The sequence below is a fragment of the Diabrotica undecimpunctata genome, chromosome 1 (genome assembly GCF_040954645.1).
Source record: "Diabrotica undecimpunctata isolate CICGRU chromosome 1, icDiaUnde3, whole genome shotgun sequence".
Lineage (NCBI taxonomy): Eukaryota > Metazoa > Arthropoda > Insecta > Coleoptera > Chrysomelidae > Diabrotica > Diabrotica undecimpunctata.
In genome coordinates, this window is record NC_092803.1 from 89488382 (window position 1) to 89507093 (window position 18712).

At 30.6% G+C, this 18712-nt stretch overlaps 2 protein-coding genes across 6 annotated transcripts in view; both read right to left on the reverse strand.

The window, feature by feature from the left end:
• The window catches only part of Ythdf (YTH domain-containing family protein), a 687327-nt gene that overhangs the window by 271183 nt on the left and 397432 nt on the right, over positions 1 to 18712 (reverse strand). The gene's annotated exons all lie outside the window — the stretch shown is intronic.
• LOC140451332 (uncharacterized) lies at positions 12653 to 16285 on the reverse strand. Its single transcript, XM_072545079.1, has 2 exons — positions 15970 to 16285; positions 12653 to 14352 (listed from the first exon to the last, which is right to left on the reverse strand). The coding sequence occupies exons 1-2, from the start codon at positions 16115 to 16117 to the stop codon at positions 13142 to 13144; spliced, it is 1359 nt and encodes a 452-aa protein (XP_072401180.1). The 5' UTR covers positions 16118 to 16285; the 3' UTR covers positions 12653 to 13141.

Consider the following 18712-nt stretch of genomic DNA (forward strand, 5'->3'; position numbering starts at 1 on the left):
AAAGTTGAGAAAACCGAATACCTCTTTGATTCTATAAAGTCCAAGTGAGTAAGTCACAAGAACTATAACTATTAAAAATATTTGCGACACCAAGTAAAAAAAAATACTTGGGTCTCAGGAGATGGTTAGTATATGAAAGAGATGAGAGAATTTTGAAGTTTGTTGAACGAGTACTGGTAAACGAGGCATGCTCGTGTTTTGGAGAAAGAGTTGCTGGTATGCTGATAGGTTGATGCTTAGAACGGAGAGAAGGCTTTGATTGGTAGCCTAACATAATCAACAAGGGGGAGCTGTTTGGGTCGAAAGGAGACATCGTCGTGTGTGAATTAAAAGGTCAGTCAATAATTTTTTGTGACAGAATTTTTTGTATGTTTCAAATAAAAGAGTATAAAAGTTTTTTTTTAATTATACTAAGACAATTTTTAATTGAAGGTGATTACTTGGCAACATCGCACTTAACGAAGCCCTTAACGATAAATTTTCAACGAAATCGTATTCAACTTATCAATTTTGCAGAGGCGTACCAAAAAAGATTTTAATTATTTATTTAAACACAAGTAATTACGTAAAAATTAAATCTAAGACTGATTTAATTATTGAATTATCATGTGTCTTTTAACGGGTATCTTATAGTTGTCTAACAAAATGAAGTAAAATTTTATCCTTATTAGAGAGTATCTAATACGAAACTTCAAAAAACAGAAAACTTTTTGGAAAATACTTATTTTTTTTTCATTAGACTAAAAACTATCGGCAATTTTAATTACACATCATTACACATCATTCTCTATTTATAGAATTGCTGTGTGCTGTAAACGTTATATTTATTTTTTTAACTTAATTTGAAAGTTTCCTTGTGTTTATTTGTTGATACAAATATGAAAATATATTATGAAGTTCATATAAATTAAAATGAAGTAAGCTAAACTATTATCATGTGAATGCGTTTATATAGTAGTGTATTTGTTTATTTCAGTAAATTTTCGAAATATGAAATGAAGATGGCACTAACTACTAAAGAGTTAATAGCTTTGTTAGAAGAAGACTTAGATTGTGAAAATGCTGACTCACTTAATGTGGTTCATTTGCCGCCGAGATTAGATTAGATTCTGATGTAGAAGACATTGATCTTCTTCTTCTTCTTCCTTCTAGTATGTAGGCTTTAAAGCCTGTTTCTTCTTCAATATTAGCCTCCTAAATTGTTTAAATTGTCGCACCATCTTTTTCTTGGTCTGCCAATACTTCTTCGTCCATTTGGTAACTTATCTCGTGCTATTCGTACTATTCTATCCCCAGCCATTCTACTGATGTGTTCGTTCCACTCCTGTTTTCGTTTTGTCACCCATCCATTTGTCTTCTATATTGCATGCTCTTCTTATGTTTTCGCTTCTCTCCCTATTCAACAGACTTCTCCCTGATATTCGTCGGAGTATTTTCATCTCTGTTGTTTCTAGCAGACGTCTCGTTTTAGATGTGTCAGGTCTTGTCTCCGCCGTGTATGTTAATATAGGTCTAATTGCTGCTTTATAGACTCTTGTTTTGTGTCTTGTCTTAGGTGTTTGTTCTTCCAGATTGTGTCATTAAGAGAACCCGCCGCTTTACTTGCTTTTAAGCTTTGCTGTCGTACTTCTTCTTCAACATCTCCGTAACTAGTTATATCTATTCCCAGATATCTAAACATTGCTTCCTGCTTTATTATTTTCCCATCAATTTCGATTTTACACCGTAGTGGGTATTTAGATGTTGTCATACATTTGAATTTTTCTGCTGATATTATCATATTGTATTTCTTAGATATTGTATTGAAGATATGTGTTAATCTTTTGAGCTCGTCTTCTGTCTCGGCGATTAATGCGGCGTCGTCTGCATAACATAATATTTGGATTTCTTTGTTCCCCATTCTGTAGCCATGACCTTTACGTACTGCTTGTATTATTTCGTCCATTATTATATTAAAGAGAAGTGGGCTTAACGAGTCACCCTGTCTGACTCCGCTTTGTACTGGTATACACTGTGTTAGTTTTCCATTTATCTTTGCCTGTATTCGATTATGGAGGTAGATGCTTTCGATGGTTTGTATAATCTTGATTGGTATGTTTCCTTTATACAGTAGGTGTAAGACGTCTTCGACTTGGATGCGATCGAAAGCCTTTGTCAGGTCTATAAAACATAGATATGGTGGTTTATTGTACTCGATGGCCTTTTCTGTGATTTGTCTTAGTACAAATACGGCATCTACGCAGGATCTTCCGGATCTGAAACCTAAAGTTGTTAGTTTATTGATTTTGTTGGTTAGGACTTTTGTGGTAAGGTTACGTGCGGTGTTCAGTAGATTTATAACTCTATAATTGTAATTGTATAAGTGCAATATTAGTTTTTGTATAAGTTTTGTCATCTCTAGGGTTATACTTTCTCCTCCTTATTTTAGAAGCTCGTCGGTTATTCCGTCTGGTCCTGATGACTTTCTATTTTTGAGTGAATTTATGACTATTTCTATATCTATTCGTATGTTATTGTTGCGTATATTGTATATTCGTATGTATATTGCTGGTATGTTATTGTATTCCTTGAAGACATTAATGATAATATTATTTGTGAAGAATCAATAAAATCGAATATTGCAGGTACATATGAAATATACGTGATTTGGAATTCTGACGACTCTGATTATGATATTCCTCTGAACTACAGATAAAACGTCCAAAGAAAAAACCAAGCGAAAATAGTAAATCCAAATTTATCTCAAGTTGTAACAACAGATATTCATTCGTGCTCAGTAGTAATTCAACATCAGTCTAATTGATATTTAGACAATATAATAGCCAACCATGTAGGCAAGTCATATATTGAAGTTTTTTCACTCTTTTTGATAAAAAAGTAATTGAGAGCATTCTATATTTTACAAATATTTATTCATCCCAGAATAACCGTCACAATTTTGAAATGAATAACATAGATTTAAAAAAAAAATATTAGGATATGTATAATATCTGGTTTACACTCTGCTTCAAGTTGATATGCATTGGTCAAAGGATGAGGATAAAGAAGTGTATGGTAAATGTTGGGGTTATGGTAAATGCTGGGGTTGTTATATTTGATAAACCATTTATTTAGAACACAACTTTACACTATTTCTTAACATTACTTATTTTACTTATATTCAGTACTTAGTTGACGTTTCTGAAACTACTTCATAATAAATGATACGCGTTACATCAAGTTGTTATCTTGGCGTTAATTTAGTTCTGCCTCTCAGATAAAAGTCGTTGTCTCTTTTATAATAGACCTTGCAACGGTCAGCAGTCCTTCATTAGTGGGTCAAGTTTTACATACCTAACCTACGACAAAGTTGTGTGTTCATAATTCTGCCGACTTTACACATTCTAATCGAGGCTATTTTATTGATGTCCTCGATTCGAATTATTAAACATATTTCATATAAATAAATGCGAAATGTATTACACGTTCCTTTTAAACTTTATCTTTTTATGAATTGTAATATTTTAGGGATAATACCACACCATCCCTCTTACGGAAAAAATTTCTCTCTTGCAACTGTCTCATTCCTCTCTCCCTTTCCCTTAGGAAGAAGAGAAATTTTTCAACCTCAAATAAGTACTGTTTACCTATGCTACTGTATACATGTACATTATCTTAAATCTAAAACATATGTGATAAAAATAGTTTATTAGTTTGCCCTATTCGATTATTTGTTTACGCCGCGATTGTTCATTTGCTCTGTCACTTTTCCGCGATATCACTAATATTGTTCACTTATGTCTACTGATTGTAAGCGTATAATCTGTTTTTATGCACCTCCCTAATCTTTCCCGTATCTAGCCTAATTTTACAGTTAACATTATTTACTTCTGTTATGACAAAAGGACCTACATAAAGACTATCAAACTTATTATTTTCTTCTCTTTTGAGCAGGACTAGATCTCCTATTTTAAAATGTTGAGGTGCTGCGATTTGCTTGCTTGCGTCTTGTCTTCCCTTTTTGTGCTTTATTAAGAATGTTTTAGCTCTGTCATGTGCAATTTGTAGTTTATATCGGAGCTCATTATAATAGGCATCTATGTTATAGCATGGTTGAACTTCCTTTGTGAGATCTTCTGGTAAATTTACTTTCCGACCATACAACAATTCAAAAGGTGTGTAGCCGTGATAAGCATTAGGGGTAGTGTTGTAGCAGTATGTGAACATTCTGCAACACTCGTCCCAATTTTCCTTGTTTTCGTCTATGAATGATCTTACGTATTCATTTAGTGTCCTATGTAGCTTCTCACAACTCCCTATTGACTGAGGGTGGTATGCCGTTGAAAAATTGTGTGTGATCTTTAGCATTTTAGTTAATTCATTCATTATTTCATTTTTGTATTCCGTGCCTTGATCCGTTCTAATCTGTTTCATGAGTCCGTATGTTGGTATGAAATTATCAAAAATTCCACGAGCTATCGTTTCGGCTTCTTTATTAGGTACTGGGATACTTACTGCGTATTTCGTCAGTTCGCAAAGCATTGTAATACAGTATCGATTGCCTTCATTACTTTTAGGGAATGGACCTATCGTGTCTATATACACTATGTCCCATGGTTTTGACGAAGTGTCCGATATCACAAATTCTTCGACATGTAATCTTTTTGGTTTATTAATTTGGCATTTATGGCAATGTTTAATATATTTACGTATGTCCTTTTCCATGTTCTTCCATCTGAATCTCGCTTTTAGTTTCTTTACAAGTCTATTATTTCCCACGTGACCTCCAAACATCGGGTGATTATGGTATTCTTCTATTATTCTCAGTTTTTCTTGGTCATCTTCTATGATTTCTGGTACTTCGCATATGTATATTTCTACATTTTTCAATATCTTATTTCCTTCGTTTATAAATTCATCAATTGTGCACAATTTAAAAATAATATCATTTACATATATTTTTGCTTTACTTATTGCATTCTCTACCGCTAGCTGATGAAGCTGTACCAACAATTGACCTAAATCAAAGTGATTAAATCCTGTGGTCATGCTCTTACTGCATTTGATTTTGTTTTTGACCCGAATGCTCAGTCTTGGTGAGACCCGGTTTGCTCCAAAAGACAAAATTGGTAGTCTATGCGCCTCCATATTATTTAGTACCTTTCTTACTGTTTGCTTGTGGGTTTTATGCTGTAATATAATTTTCTCTTCTGTCTCCCTGTGCTCTGCTCTTTCCGCTTTCTTATTTAATTCAGCTCTGGTTATAGCTAATATATGATTGTTGTCTATGTATAAGTCTTTTAGCTGGTTCGTTGATATTCTCGAAAGGCTGTCCGCGTAATTATTTTTCCCTGTTATATACTCTATCTCAAAATCGTACTCTTCTAAATCTAATCTGATTCTCGTGAGTTTCGAGGTAGGTTCTGTCATCGAAAATAGGTGTGTTAGTGGTTTATGATCCGTTTTTATCAAGAATGTTGGTGCTCCATATAAATAACATTTGAAATGGTTGATTCACCAATGGATTGCAAGTAATTCCTTAATTATTATAGGTTTGTTAAGCTCTCCTTTGTTGAAGCTGCGCGATGCGTAAGCTATTGGTAAATCTGTTCCGTCGTAGTTCTGACTTAAAATTGCTGAGCAGCTCGCATTTAATGCGTCTGTTGTTAGTATGAATTGTTTGTTGAAGTCTGGGTATTTGAGAATTGGTGGTTTTATCAAAGCTGATTTAAGTTTTTTAAATGATTCTTCACAATCTTGCTACCAAAAAAATTCTACTCCCTTTTCTCGACAATCTGTTTATAGGTATGCATATCTCTGCAAAGTTCGGAATAAAACGTCTGTAGTAGTTACAAAATGCTACGAATCTTTTAGCTTCGTCCGCTGTCTTCGGTGTCGGGTATTTCTCTATTGTTGAATATTTCGCTTTATCCGGTGATACTCCTTCTTGCGAAAGATCGTGTCCCAAATATGTAACTTCTTTTCTGAAAAATTGACATTTTGCTGGGTTTAGCTTCAAATTAAATTTCCGACATATCTCAAATGTCTTTTTTAAGTTGTCTAAATGATGTTTTTCTGTTATTCCTATCACCACTATGTCATCCATATACAGAAATGCTTTCTCAGGTGTTAAACCTGTGAATGCTATTGACATCATTCTTGAAAAGCTATTTGGGCTTATATTTAGTCCAAAAGGTAGTCTGGTGAATTGGAACGCTCCTTTTTCCGTACTAAAAGATGTGTATTTCCTTGATGATTGTTCTAATGGTATCTGGTGAAACCCTGACATTAAGTCTATTACTGAGAACCATTTTGCTCTTCCTAGTTGGTCTAATATTGAGTCTATTCTTGGTAACGGAAATTTATCTGTGACTAGTTTCTTGTTTAGCTGTCTGAAATCTATACATAATCTCCATGCTTTGTTTCCATCTATAGCTTTTTTCGATACTAGTACGACCGGACTGTTGTATTCTGATGTCGATGGCTCGACAATTCCCTGGTCTATTAATTGTTGTACTTGTCTATTCAGTTCTTCTGTTTGTGAATGTGGTGTCCTATAATTATTTATGTAAACTGGTGTGTGTTCCTTTACTCTCAATTTTTGTTCATAAAAGTTGTTTCATGTTAGCATATCATGTCTTAATGCAAATATATCTGCAAAATCTTCGCATAACGATACTAATTTATCTCGCGTGTATTCTGGAATATCTAGCTTTAATGTTTCCCTTAGTTCTTTCTTCCTGTCCTTGCTGTCGTTGATTAATCTGTATACTTTGAACAATTTCATGTCTAGTGTTTTGATTGTACCTGTCTCTATCGTAACAGTTTCGTAAGTTGTATTTAAAATTTTGATATATGGGTTATTTCCTGATATTATCGCTCTCGCTATGAATATTCCTGGTAGTATCTCCTGTTGTTCTACTAGTCTATCCGCCTTTAACGTTTGAAAATATTGAACTGTTCTGTAAACTTCACATCTGGGTGGTATTAAAATTGTGCTATCGTCTACAGTATCCAAAATATTCGTACTGATGTAATAGTTTCTATCATTCTTGATGTGTATTTTTAAATTCGCGTAGTCTAATATGCATTGATAATTTGTGATAAAATCTTTTCCAATTATTCCGTCTGTTGGGATAGGAAAGTTGTTTTCTACCAATTGAAAGGTATGTCCAAAAAGATTGCCACTTACGTCTAGCGTAGTTTTGATTTCTCCCTTGTTTGCAGTTCTTCTCGGGTTACTCCTTTTATTCTGGCTTTTGTATTTGGTCTTACATGTTCTCGCATAGAGTCTTGTGTGCATTTAAGTATTGAAATATCCGCTCCTGTGTCTATAATAAATGTATTTACTCGTCCTAAGATTCCTGTTTTTATCCTTACGAAATTTGTTAGGTTTAAGTCGAAGTTGTAGATATAGTATTCTAATTCTGTCATCTGTTCATCCGTCTTATATAAGAATTGGTTGTTCAAAACCCCAACTGTGGGTTTTCTGATTCGCGCTGACTATCTTCTATTTCTAATAATCGTATATTCCCATTGAATCCTCTTGAATTTCCTCTATGTGCTTGATTATTGAATTTTCTGAACCCTTTCTTTTCATGTGGACGGTGATCTCTTTTTAAATCGTTTTGTTGCGAGAAATTTGGTCTCCTCCACTGGTCATATCCATTGTAATATCCTCTTTTGTGCTGGAATTTTCCTCTTTTGTTAAAGTGCGTTCTATAGTTTAACACTCTTCCATGTGTTCTGTTGTGTCTATTGATAAAAATTTTGACATTACCTCTTGTGGGGTTGTGAAGTTGCCTGCCTCTAATATCAGCTTGGCTTTATCTGTGCTGGCATTACGTTTCATCGTAGCCACTACTGCCTCCGTTGTATACTTCTTAGCCAACTCTCCTGGCATTCCCTCTGTTATGTACGCCACTTTTAATTGTTCGGCTAGTGCCTCAACCTCAGATGCGTACACAGCTGCATCCCTATGTCCTTGTTTCCTTTTTTCGAGTTTAGCTATCACCATTTTCGGCGTGTCACCTTTTAGTTCTCTCTTCAATGTTGCTTGTATATCTAAAATTGTATCTTCTGCGGTTATCAAATTTCTGGCTTTATTTGTTAATCTTGTTTTTATGAGTTTTACCGCTGTTTCTTCATGTCCTACTGCTATTTTCTGCAAAAGTTCAAGTGCGTCTAAGAAGGGTTGTAGTTTTCCTGTGGTTCCGTCGAATTCACTCGGTAAAATTTTGCTTGCAATATTTAAAAATTCGTTGATACTAAGAGCCATGGTTTCTTCTTGTTCTGAGTCGCTTTGATCTTCCTCTATATCTTTGTCAATCTGTTGAGTTATCAGATTAGGAACTAATATTCTGGAATTTATGGCTTGGAACGATTGTATGACCTTGTCTCGATTTTTACTAAAGTATCTCTTACAAGTCTCTCTCTGAATATCAGTTAAGGCTTCCCAATTTTTGGTTATGAGGTGTACAAATCTATTATATGATTCAATTAATTGTGTCGTTATCTCAATCTTTACTTCCTTGCTTTTCGGTATCTCCTTTTTCAACACTCTTTTGCTCTGTTTGGTTATATCCTGCGTTATGGTCTCAAGTATTTTAACAACTGCTAGGCATTTAAAACGAAAACACAAATCCGATAGTCTTATGTAGTACGATAAAATTCAATAAGTAGTTACTTAGCCAAAAAAATATATTCATTCAGAAAAATAAGATCGTCAATTATCCGTTAAAATTCAATAAGTTAATAAATTAAAAATTATCCATACCCAAATATAAGCAAAATTGTCATCAAAAGTCATAAAATAATAATTAATAATCAATAAATGTTATAAATAATAATAATAATATATTCAATAAAGAAATAATAAATAAAAAATCAACTGGCATATTATTATGCGTGTAAGGGAGTGCAATAAAAATAGATAATATGCAAACTCACCACTTAAACGTCTAAATTTGTTGTCGACCTCGCTGCTATGTCCCGGTGTATTCTCCGCTTCATATTTCTCCTATGCGCCTTCCATAATGACCATATTAACTTCAGTATCAGAACTGTGGTAATAACGTATAATAGTACCTTTATTTCTTCGCTTGGCCTGATATCTTTGGTTTTAACTATGAAGTTGCTGTTGACGACTCCATTCTCTTGTAGCTCATCTTTGGATGATTTTCCTCCCATTCTAGGCCTCTTTGGATGAAGACTCCTGGTTTCTACCACTTCAGGATCGCCATATGGTAAATGTTGGGGTTATGGTAAATGCTGTGGGGTTGTTATATTTGATAAACCATTTATTTAGAACACAACTTTACACTATTTCTTAACATTACTTATTTTACTTATATTCAGTACTTAGTTGACGTTTCTGAAACTACTTCATAATAAATGATACGCGTTACATCAAGTTGTTATCTTGACGTTAATTTAGTTCTGCCTCTCAGATAAGTCGTTGTCTCTTTTATAATAGACCTTGCAACGGTCAGCAGTCGTTCATTAGTGGGTCAAGTTTTACATATCTAACCTACGACAAAGTTGTGTGTTCATAATTCTGCCGACTTTACACATTCTAATCGAGGCTATTTTATTGATGTCCTCGATTCGAATTATTAAACATATTTTATATAAACAAATGCGAAATGTATTACACGTTCCTTTTAAACTTTATCTTTTCATGAATTGTAATATTTTAGGGATAATACCACAAGTGCATATTATAAGAGAAAGCATGAGCCGACATAGATTTATATTTATAATTTATAATAGTGAAGAAACCGCTACATCAGTGTCACTTAGTACATGGCCGTCAATCTAAATTTGCTTTACCAGATGAAACCGGATTCGACAATATTGGCCACATTACAAAAAGAGACGATAGTGCAAAAATGTAGGATGTGCAAAAGTAATACTATTTATGTAAAAAGTGTAGAATACATCTACACCCCGAATGTTTCGAAAATTTTCACCTTAAATTTATCTTACTTTCTCGCTTATTTACATGGGCGAAGCATACACAATAAAAATAATCCCGGTAAGAATTTACTAATGAAATTTTACATGGTTGCCGCTACCGTTTAGTTCAAGTTGTAGATTAGTCACCTTTAATTGAAAATTGTCCGACTATAATTAAAGTTTTCTGATTCACATTGCAAATATCATAAAGTTTTTTTAACGTCAAAGGATAATTATTAATATTGCTTAATAAATTTAAAAAGTTTCTTTTTATAATATTCAGAATTTTATTTTTTTTAAGTACAAAAACATATGAACAAAGATTTCAATATTTCAAAATTTTCATAGGAAGTGTAATTATTTTACAAATATCCAAATTTCTTGTTTATGTTGTTTTATCAGTGTTATAAAAACCAAACCGATAAATATTTGGTAAATTAAAATTATTTAATGTGGTACAATTTTCATTGGGACAGTTAAGCCCATGGAATTTATTTGATAAATTTTCATATTATTTCTTTTGATAATAAAATATACTTGTATTTGTTTATTTATGTTATTTCTATTTATTTCCTTTTTTATCCCGATAAGGAACAATAAAGAGATACTGGAAGCCACGAGAAAAGATAAGTATAACCTAAGCTGATTTATTTTTTTTTTGTATAATAAAATGGCACCCTGAGATTGTTTTTTTATGTATGATTTGCAACACAGATAATTAATTAAATAATTAATGAAAGTAATTAAAAAAAAAGTTAATATAAAAGTAAGAAAAAGCAGATCATAGTAATATATATATATATATATATATATATATATATATATATATATATATATATATATATATATATATATATATATATATATATATATATATATATATATATATATATATATATATATATATATATATATATATATATATATATATATATATATATATATATATATATATATATATATATATATATATATATATATATATATATATATATATATATATATATATATATATATATATATATATATATATATATATATATATATATATATATATAAGAATAAGAAAAAAGAAGTACTTGTGACTCGTTTGGAACAAATATATAACTGTTTTGGATGGGTTGGAGTCAATAATAGGGCTATTGGTTAACTATTTTTTTATTCTCGAGCTTTCAATTGTGTTTACAATTATTATCAAGAGCTAAAAAAGACAAAATACTTACAAGGTTGAACTAAAAAGAAAAAACAATTTTTGTTAACTTACCAAATAAAAATTAGTTTGGTAAGTAAAAATCACTGCTTACATCTTCAAAATATTTAATACAAAAATGTTTTTATCTAATAAATGTTTCTCTGAAAATTTTTTATAATTTTGAAAACATTTTTTTAATATAAGAATAATTGAATTTATAAATAAGTTCAAATAGCAACCAATTACAAATAGCCTCAATGTCATAAATGCCAACATAAAATTTTTATTTTTGACAATTATATTGCCAAAAGTAAAACTTCGTTTAAACATTCTTTTTTGTTTAGTAACAAAAAGAAGAAGATTTATTCACCGTTGACAGATGTCTGAAAGAATGTGACAGATATATGGAGAATTAAATATGACATTTTACAAGTTTTATATATAAATCATAAAGAAAGAATATAATTATAAATTTTGCTTAAATTTTGAATTTCAGATCTTTTGTTTAAACTCTTATCATTTTTGCTAATACAAACCATTTCCAAAAAAGTCCTTTTAAATTTATTACTTTCAGTACATAAAATTTTAATGTTATCAAAATCCATAATATGGTCTTTATCGATTACATGTTCTGCCAAAGCTTACAAAGATTACATGTAATCGATAAAGACCATATTATGGATTTTGATAACATTAAAATTTTATGTACTGAAAGTAATAAATTTAAAAGGACTTTTTTGGAAATGGTTTGTATTAGCAAAAATGATAAGAGTTTAAACAAAAGATCTGAAATTCAAAATTTAAGCAAAATTTATAATTATATTCTTTCTTTATGATTTATATATAAAACTTGTAAAATGTCATATTTAATTCTCCATATATCTGTCACATTCTTTCAGACATCTGTCAACGGTGAATAAATCTTCTTCTTTTTGTTACTAAACAAAAAAGAATGTTTAAACGAAGTTTTACTTTTGGCAATATAATTGTCAAAAATAAAAATTTTATGTTGGCATTTATGACATTGAGGCTATTTGTAATTGGTTGCTATTTGAACTTATTTATAAATTCAATTATTCTTATATTAAAAAAATGTTTTCAAAATTATAAAAATTTTTCAGAGAAACATTTATTAGATAAAAACATTTTTGTATTAAATATTTTGAAGATGTAAGCAGTGATTTTTACTTACCAAACTAATTTTTATTTGGTAAGTTAACAAAAATTGTTTTTTCTTTTTAGTTCAACCTTGTAAGTATTTTGTCTTTTTTAGCTCTTGATAATAATTGTAAACACAATTGAAAGCTCGAGAATAAAAAAATAGTTAACCAATAGCCCTATTATTGACTCCAACCCATCCAAAACAGTTATATATTTATATATATATATATATATATATATATATATATATATATATATATATATACATATGTATATAGTTCTTCTCAGACCCTTCTTGCAGTGCGTCACAGTTTTTCGATTTCTTTCTAACGCATTAAGTTGGATGTAACGAAAAAAGCGGCAGTTCCGTGATTAAAACACGAACATATTACAGCATTGCATACAATCATCGCCAGCTAACTTGGCGAGAGAGTACGCACAACGTCACAGAGAAATAAATTATGTTTACGCCCTATGATTCATCCTATTGGTTTACTATTTCTGATAAGTATATTCAGTAGCGTAGCGGTATAGGTCAAATAATTATTACACAATTAAAAAAGTAATATTTTTCGCAAGCTTTAATATATTATTAGAAAGATGAAATTGTAATTTTGTTTTATTCAATTTAAATAGTAAGCCATTGTTTATACAACAGTTTATAATATTTATTTAACTTAGTAAACAAATTATAAAATATTGACTGAATTTAATTCACAAATCTACTTTGATATTGGGTTTCAAATTAAATGCAACACAGTAATTATTTAATTTTAATATTTTGGTTTTATTATAACACTAAAACAAGTACCCGTGTTGAAAAGTGGTATCTATTTGAAAATTAATTGATTGTTAATAATTTTCTTCATCTTCATCTTCGGAAGAAGAAAACTCCGTACTGGAAGAGTCACTGTCAAGATTTATAATAATTGGAGCTATTTGCGTGGCGTTATCAGCAACTATCTCGCTGTCCATATACTCATCTTCCTTCTTAATGACATGGTAACATCGTTTTCTCCACTCATTTGCATCAATATTAGTGAATTCTTCCTCGGCGAGTTTTTGTACGTCAGTTAGCTTAAATGTAACGTTTTTCTGCCTTATATTATTTTTGACTGTCGCCCATATTAGTTCGATAGGGTTTAGGTCAGGATGGTAAGGAGGTAAACGTAAAGGAATATGGCCATGCGCACGTAGAATTTCGTCGAATTTGTATTTTACATGATGAGGTTTATGATATTTAATTATTTCATACAGTTCAGGTTTTAAAGCACTAGGTGTAAATGAAATATTTTTCTGCATTAACCATTCTATCATTTGATTTTTGTTTGAGTTTGATGTAGGCGCCCGCTCCAACTGAATGCTGTGATAAGGTGCGTTATCAAAAACTAATACCGAGTTAGCAGGTAAATTAGGTAATAAATGTTCTTGTAACCACTTTCCATAGTTGTCTGAATTCATTTCAGAGTGGTAAGCCCCTGATTTTGAACCTGATTTAAAGATTAATAACCCATTTTTTATGAATCCCATATCCCCACCGGCATGCACTATTATTAGTCGTTGACCTTTGGAAATATTTGAAAATAACCCCTTGGTTGATTCGTCAGTCCAGTTCTTTGAAGAAGTATGACCGCTGTGTAAGTAGGTCTCGTCAACATACACGATTGGCCTATTTTGACTCCGAAAATATTTGATTTGCCTCAGATATTTTATTCTCAAAGCTCTTATTGCACTTTTTTCTACAAGCACTTTTCGGTTGTTTTCGGTTTTCCTCCAACGAAATTGCATTTTGCGTAGAAGTCGCCTTAAAGATGTTTGTGAAATTGTGATATCCAAATCGTTGTGAATTTTTTGTTTTAATTTTTTTACCGTAACCCGACATTTTTCTGTTTTATAAAAATCGTAAATTATTCTGCGAATGTCGCTTATTTGGTATTCCGGCAAATCTATGATTGATCTACTGACTCGTTTTTTGCCTGGACTGGAAAAATGGACTCTGCCGGTATTTTTCAAAGAACATTTTGCCTCGCTTGTTATTCTTTCGATTGTTCTGATGGAAATGCCTGTAAAAGAATTAGTAACTATAGTGATTTATTTTATCTAGGATGTAGGTGTATAAAAATGTCTATATTTACTGCCATATCGAAAGACAGTACACAATATATTACACTAGTCCTAACTAATTTAACGCCCGCTTTCATAATCAGTCATTAGGAGAAAGTCATGAATTTAATGGGTTTTAAATACCAAATTTTAAATACTGAGAAATATTTGACCTGTTTTGCTATTTAACTGTATTATACAAATACTTATGTCATTAGCAAGTAATATTTTTTTGAATTTGACGTAATCTATTAATGTCTTTTTAATCGTAAACAAATTATACAGGTCGAGGTAATGGATTTCGGGAACAGCTATGACCTTGAACATTTCACATAAACTTGTGTACTAAATAGGCGTAATGCATAGCTCTTGTCAAAATCCAATACATTAATAATATAATTACATATCTTCGATTCTAAAATATTGTAAAAGACTTTAAAGAGTCTGAGTAAGAAAAGAGATATTTAGTTATATTCTTTGTGGCATTTTCAAGGTCAAAGCTGTTCCCAAAATCCATTAACTCTTGGTATTATTTCAAAATTATTATTTACACTTTACATGTTTTTACACTAAATAAGTAAATATTATAATGTCTCGAATGTCTTTTAGTAAAATCTACGTGAAATAACAACTTCGACTATAGTGAGGGAAATACCTGTGGGATTATGACATACTCTTCCAAACGTAGGCAAACAATTATTTTGTTGAGGAAATTACACCCGTGGAGGATAATATTTGCTCTCGTATATTCGACAAACTGTTATGCAATAATCTGGAATGCCGACACAAAATCAACCAAATCCTCCAATATGTTTTGTTTTTAAACCAGGAGGAGTAAACTAAAAAGTTTCACAGCCAAGAAAGTCGCTAGAAAATTCTGCAAATATATTATATCTTCTTTTTGGGTTGATCATGACGGCCTTCGACGGTAATCCATAAATATTATAGCATTATAAAATTATTAAAGGTAAAAAAAAATTAAAGGTAAATTTGAATTACTCCTCCTGGTTTAAAAACAAGCCATAGGTTTGTCAACAAATCATAGGTTTGTTTGTTTGTCATAGGTTTTTTTTCATAGGTAAAAGAGGGCATTGAAAATACTGTACGAAAAGGGAAACCCGAAATTTTGCAAATATACATGTATCATATTGTAGCTTGCTGTGAGGTGTGTAATCAGCAAAAAACCTAAGAAACTATCCACGTGATTAATTTTTCTGTATTTTATGTGTAATAGAATTGTGCTGAACTCTGGATCATTTTTTGTAAAATAACGAATAATTTAAATTTTTTGTAAGTGTGGTAAGCTGTCAACATTATTATGTATGTCAAATATTCACCTATTTTTGATCTATTTTAATTTAATACAAGGTAGACATAAACAAACAAAATATTTCCACCAGTGGGAAGAAAATGCCTTATAAATAGAAATAGAACTATTGTGTTTTAAAAATAATATATAATTAAAATGAAATAAAAATATAGAGTTATTTTTGGTCCAAATAGACCACCGTAGTGCGGTTTTGTTATTATTTAGAAGTCGTCTAATTAAAATTAATTTATTGTAAGTACAAACTTACCTGTTGCTTTAGCTGTATTTTCTTTCACAGTTTTTAGGGTCTCTGCTTCGAGTTTAATATTTTTGAAATAATTAAACACATTAAATATAATCTCCCGAGATTGTCCACTGATAACAGAATTATTCTTTCTACTATTTTTCAACGCCATCGTTAGATATTGTCACAAATACACTTAACTATCCGAAATAATAAGAAGTCTGAAAAATAATAGCTGCAAATCACTTAAGTGTTACGCACCTGATAACTGGGAGGATACTAAAGACCACCACCTAAGCCACTAAGCAATTTTGGGTTTGTGCGCACCGCCAAGTTAACTGGCGATGACAGTACCTAACCGGTCTATTCCTAGCCTACGTTAGATTCGTTGATGAAACTTCATTCATGTTGGCCATCCTTTGGAAGTGTCAAAGAGTGAAGTAATTTTTGTCGGTTCAGGTACGTTCAGGTCAGTATTTGACATTATTTCACAAGCGTTGTACATTATTTGTGTTTATATTTTTATTTTGTTTTTGTGTTTTCATTAAAATATTTTTAAAATGCCAAGATTTACGGAAAAGGAACAGGTACTGATACTTAAATTGCTTAAATATTTGAATTAGAAAAAGAAGCTGGACAAACTTTATTACCAATTTCTGCTGTTCGTGAAGTTTAAAATTACACTGAAAATAAAATTGTTATATTTTTGCCTACTGTTTATTTCAGCGTACTGGCAAATAAATGTTAGGAATTTATTTGCCAACAATAAGACGATTGGCAAATAAAGGTGTCCAAAAGATTCTGATTATTCAATTACAATGAGCCAATCAGTAGCCGTGAGTCTTAAACCGAAATTATTAATAAATAAATACGAACATGCCATCAGGATGTGTGTATACAGAATGTTTAGTAAAGGTAAGAGCATTAGAACAGTTTAGTTAAAATATTTTACCATATTTCTGATAGAAAGGCAGGAGTAACTAATTTCCATAGACATTTCTTTTAATATATTGTTACTGACAACTAGTTACATATATAAAATATATAGAAATGAAAAGTGATTATAAAAAGAATACTACTGAATTAAGTAATAAGTATTGTAATAAAGATTTAAGAGACCCATTTGCCTTTTTGTTGAAGTTTATGCATTTACCTTGTGCAGTTTTTTAAAATATATAGATATATTTTTATAACTCTTATACTTTGGATTATTCAAATATGGTTATTACGATTTATGAAAGGAGTACTGTTGCATATAGCATTTAAATAGACAAATTCCTAATATCAAAACTAATGTGTTACTTTACATTCTTAATATTTTTCTTAGAAGAATCACTAGTATCTTAACACGTTTTAGGTGAGCATGTGACTCTCTATACCCTAAAGCAAAAACTAGAGGAAGTGGATAAGATTCATATTTCTATTGCTGCACTTCACAGAGCTTTAAAAGAATTAAAATTCAGATGTGTAAATTGTAGTGCTGCTAACAGAAAGTATTTAATGGGACAACCACATGTGATTTAAAAAGACTTTAGTTTTTAAAAACCTATAAGCACAATGAATGCAATTTATACCCCTTAAAACCAGTTTTATTGGATAAGACCTGGATATTCAGTAAAGGAAGATTCCGCAAGTGCTGGCAAGATGGCAGTGTTAATGCAGTCAAAAAGAAGAATGGAGAAGGTGTACGATACATTATTCTTAATGCAGGTTCTGAAAATGGGTTCATTTATAACTGTGAATAGATTTTCAAAAGTGGAAGTAAATCTGGTGACTACTATGATTCAATGAATTCTGAGAATATTGAAAAATGGTTTGAGCATCAGCTTTTACCAAATTTAAAAGAACCGCCATTAATTATAATGGATAATGCATCGTACCATTCAACTTTATTAAAAAAAAATACCAAATGCGAGTTGGGCAAAACATTATTAGAATGGTTGAAAACCGACATATTACTTGTTCAATGACTATGATGAAGTTTGAGTTGATAAATATTGTAAAGAAGCATCTACCAGATAGGTAAGTACGTATTAAAATTTTAATATTACAAAATAAAGGAAAGGTTTTAACATTTCATTGATATTCAAATTCTACTTTTCAATGTCTTCAATAAAGTATTATTATTAGGCATCAGTGAATAAATTGTTTTTATGATTAGAATTATATCCTATTTATGTAATTAATTTATAAGTTACCTAATAAACATCTTTGAAAACAGTATTTTTTGTGTTTACAAAAAATGGCGGCAAAATATTTAATTGTATAACTAGAAAACGAGCTAACTATGCTTGTAATATATACTATAATAAAATAAACAATAAATGGATCGTTCTGTTGTCGTTTTTAAATGTTTTCATATTTATAAATTTAATATACAATATTGTTTACTATTTTTATTCCACCTTGCAATAAAAGTAAGTACGGTCCTGGCATCTGTCAGATTCCTCAATAATTACATCGACACATCTAATACATTATATGACGTCACAATTAATGACACACTGAAAAATATATATATATATATATATATATATATATATATATATATATATATATATATATATATATATATAAACTAAAGTTTTATTTTGAGGTTGCAGTCATTAATAGGGTAGGATAAGTGAAACTCTGTTATTTTATCTAGCTTTTGCAAAATTTATTCGCTTCTTCAGGATATGCTAAAATATGGTTATAATTATTTTATCAGTAAATACAACAAAATTAGAATAAAAAAACCTTGTATAAAAGTAGCACAAAAACTTAC

What these genes read in the sequence shown, in the direction of transcription:
- LOC140451332 (XM_072545079.1), bottom strand. Translation starts at nt 16,117, where the DNA reads ATGGCGTTGAAAAATAGTAGAAAGAATAATTCTGTTATCAGTGGACAA. An exon ending in AAATACAGCTAAAGCAACAG is followed by an intron (nt 14,353 to 15,969) that starts GTAAGTTTGTAC and finishes ATTCTTTTACAG; the next exon opens with GCATTTCCATCAGAACAATC.